Source organism: Mesitornis unicolor, unplaced genomic scaffold, assembly GCF_000695765.1.
Source record: "Mesitornis unicolor isolate BGI_N332 unplaced genomic scaffold, ASM69576v1 scaffold48574, whole genome shotgun sequence".
In the NCBI taxonomy this organism is placed as follows: Eukaryota; Metazoa; Chordata; class Aves; order Mesitornithiformes; family Mesitornithidae; genus Mesitornis; species Mesitornis unicolor.
The window spans coordinates 3199-6394 of NW_010183102.1; the positions used below are offsets into that span (position 1 = coordinate 3199).

At 52.1% G+C, this 3196-nt stretch overlaps 1 protein-coding gene across 1 annotated transcript in view; it reads right to left on the reverse strand.

The window, feature by feature from the left end:
• LOC104540240 (unconventional myosin-X-like) overlaps positions 1 to 3196 on the reverse strand; it is a gene marked incomplete at both ends in the record, with an annotated part of 47647 nt that overhangs the window by 1760 nt on the left and 42691 nt on the right. Inside the window, 1 exon segment of the mRNA XM_010183994.1 lies at positions 2796 to 2902. Within this exon segment, the coding sequence (XP_010182296.1) occupies positions 2796 to 2902 (107 nt within the window).

Here is a 3196-nt window from a genome sequence, read left to right on the forward strand (position 1 = left end):
GGGGAATGACCATTGGTACTATTAAAATCAAAACTTTCTTTACTCCAAACCAGAATTTGCAGAGTTTAATTCTACAGGGCTGTTATATGGGATGATCTTGGGCCAGCAGGCTACAGTAATCCTGTGAGGTCTTACAGTCCTAGAAAGCACGCTGGAAATAGCACAGTACTCTCACATATCCTTCCCACAGACCTTCTGCAACCCCCTGAGGAAAAGACACACCTCAAAATCCCCTTCCTGGCAATCAAACCTCTTTCAAATGGCAACAGGGACCCATGCTGACAGCTTGCCACCTCCCTGCACATCAGATAAGTCGGCCTAGTCAAGAAAATCAAGAGAGGTATGCTAACAGCAGTAGTGTGCAGAGGTCACGCTCTTTTCCGTAAGTATTAGGTCAAAGGGAGGAAGCACAGAGAAAAGAAGAGGAAAGGGAAGAGGTGATAAGAAGTGGGAGGTTTTAGATTAATTCCTCCTGGGCTGCAGTCCCCTCACCCCTGCTCCCTCCGTCCTCCCTGTGCCCTGCACATGGGGTGTGGAACAGCTGCACCCACACCCTCTGCCACGGCAGATATAAGTGCATCAAACAGGGCACTCTGACTTTTACAGAATGCATCTGCCAGAAACTCTCTCAAGTGCAACATGTGCCAAGCCCTGCCCAGCCACAGGCTGGCTCTGCCTGCTCATCTGCCAGCCTGAAGTGCCCCCTCCTTCCTCACGACCGCAGCCAGGCTTGCAGACACCCTTCAGCTGGAACTGCTGCACACAGGCCATGAATTTCATTCCCTTTGCTCAGCCTTCCATCCACCCTCTGGCATTGGCCAAAGAAATTCAACCTGCAGCCTATGCCTGGGTGTCGGGGGACATCCTGACCGTGTATCAAAAGAGAGGATGGGGTGGCTGCAAGGCCCTAGTGCTGCACTGGAATTTAGTTAATTACTCTGAGCAGTAAGGTCTTGCAGAACCCAGGGACACAGCCACATTTGTACATGGATCCTGCAAGCCTGGGCACAGTGATGTGTATTTTAGCTGGTGAACCTGCAGCTCAGAGTTCCACAGATTAGCTACAAAAAAATGAGGCCATTTGAATGGGCTTCATTTTCTTGTCTGACATTTTAGTGATCAGTCAGAGTTATTAGGCTGCAGGGAATGAGAGCAAAGAAAACATCCTCACCTTTAGGACTGGTTCTCCAGGCTCCCAGGACAAGTTCACAAACGGAGAGAAGGCAATAAAATCCTTCCCAAGCTGTATGTACCCTTCCTCGCCAACCTACTTTGCATGAGACCAAATGAATTTAAATACACTTGTCCTTGCAAAACTAACAGAAATGGTACCAAGGCAGTGCACACCGGTACTCTGGCCCTCTGCCCCGCTCTGCACAGACCATTCACCACCTGCCCAGATGAACTCCCCCTCTTGCTGGACCTTCTCCAATACAGGTGCAGTGCAACTGGAAACTCTTCACAGAATTTTCCAGTCTCCCTCTCCAGCTCTTTTCTCATTCCCTGCTCTTCCCTTCTGTAAAGTCTAGTTACCTCTAGCTGCTTGTGAGGATTTCAGAGGCCCAGCTTGTTCTTAAAGATGAGACTCAGAAGAGCAGCATGTGGGATGAGGAATTCAGCTCTGTGGAGACTGGAGGACCACAAGATTTCTAGCCAAGAGGAATGCTACTGCAACGCTGTCTCCATCACAGCCCCGCAGGGCAGCAGCTACCTCCCTGTGAACTCAGAAAAGCAGTAATCCAGTTTGCCTGCAGTGATGTTTCCCAGAAAAATCAATTTTCCTGTGCTAATCCCTACCCCTCTCTCCAACTGCTAGACATGAAGTAAAATAGACCAGAGGCCCTGACACAAAGAACTTGAAATCTCATGTACAAACAATAGAGCTAGCTCACTTGTCTGCCTAGAGGGAAATAAATAAATGAATAAAAGCCCCAGAGACCAAGTGCGTATTTTGCCGATATTCCACATTGGCAAGGCAGGGTACAACCCCTGCAGACATTTCCCAATGCAAAATGAGCTACCTGGTGTAACTGGAGCTCTAAAAAGAGCACCTGCTAGAACAGCTCTGCTGGCCAGGGATTTCACCTCCTCACACCCCTGACTGACAGGTGTCTGGAGCAGAGACCAGCCAGGAAAGAGCATCTTACTGGGATTAAGCGTGCATGCCACAGCCATGAAGGAGTCAGCTGCTACACCACTGCGAGGGGCAGAGCAGGGGTGGTCTGTCTGCAGTTGGTTCTCCCAGTCCTCCTCTGGTCAGGTGCAAAAGGGAGCGGCAAGAGGAGATTACTGGTGCAAAGCTGGCCAAAAACCAATTCTGAAGAGTTAATTAAAAGGAGAGGGAGATCACGAGGCAAACGGGCAGGGCGAGGAAAGGGGGTGAGCAGAGGCAGAGCTGCAACTGAGGAAGAAGCGATTTGCAGGGGGAGCAGAGAACAGTTGACAAGGAGAAGAAAAAGGATGGGACCAAAAACGTAGGTGGGGCCCAGCCAGGAGAGCCTTGAAGGCAAGGAAAAGGTGTCATCAGAGGCAAGCAATGGGTACGGAGGTGCCTGCAGAAGTCTGCTGAGCAGCGCTTGAGGGAGGGTACAGGCGTGCACAGAACTTAAGAAGAGGTGACAAAGGTGCAGGAAGGTTTCAGCAGAACTGATGCCGACAGGGAGGGAAATCCTGCAGCTAGCTCTCCCTTAGAGTACAGGGGGGAAGAAGGGAGCGATGCGAGGGGACTAGAGAGCAAAGCAGGGGCAACCCACGAACACAAGCACAGGGATGGTGGGGCAGCCCCCAGCACTGACCTTGCCATGTAGCCCAAGACGTGGGCTCGGATGACTATGGCTGCTTTCCTCAACTCCTCTTCCCGATCCTTCTCCAGCTTCTGCTCAAGAGCTTCCTTCAGGAAAACCTGACGCCACGGGGAGGAGTTTCAATAAACACAAAGAGAGGAAAGAAGTCAGTCCCCGGGAGAGCCGGGAGGTTTCATCCCCGGGTGACCGGCGCGGAGTGCGCCCTGCGCCCGGCCGCTCCAGCGCCAGCCCCGGCGCCGCGCTCGGGGTGCCCGTCCTCACAGCACCAGGAAAAAGTTTTGCAGCGACGTGAGCCAAACTCTGTGCCCAACCCCCGCCTCCCTCGCTCTGTGGTCAAGACTTAAAAGAGAGAGAGAGGGAGGGAGCAGAGGAAGGAGGGAGAGAGGAGGGAG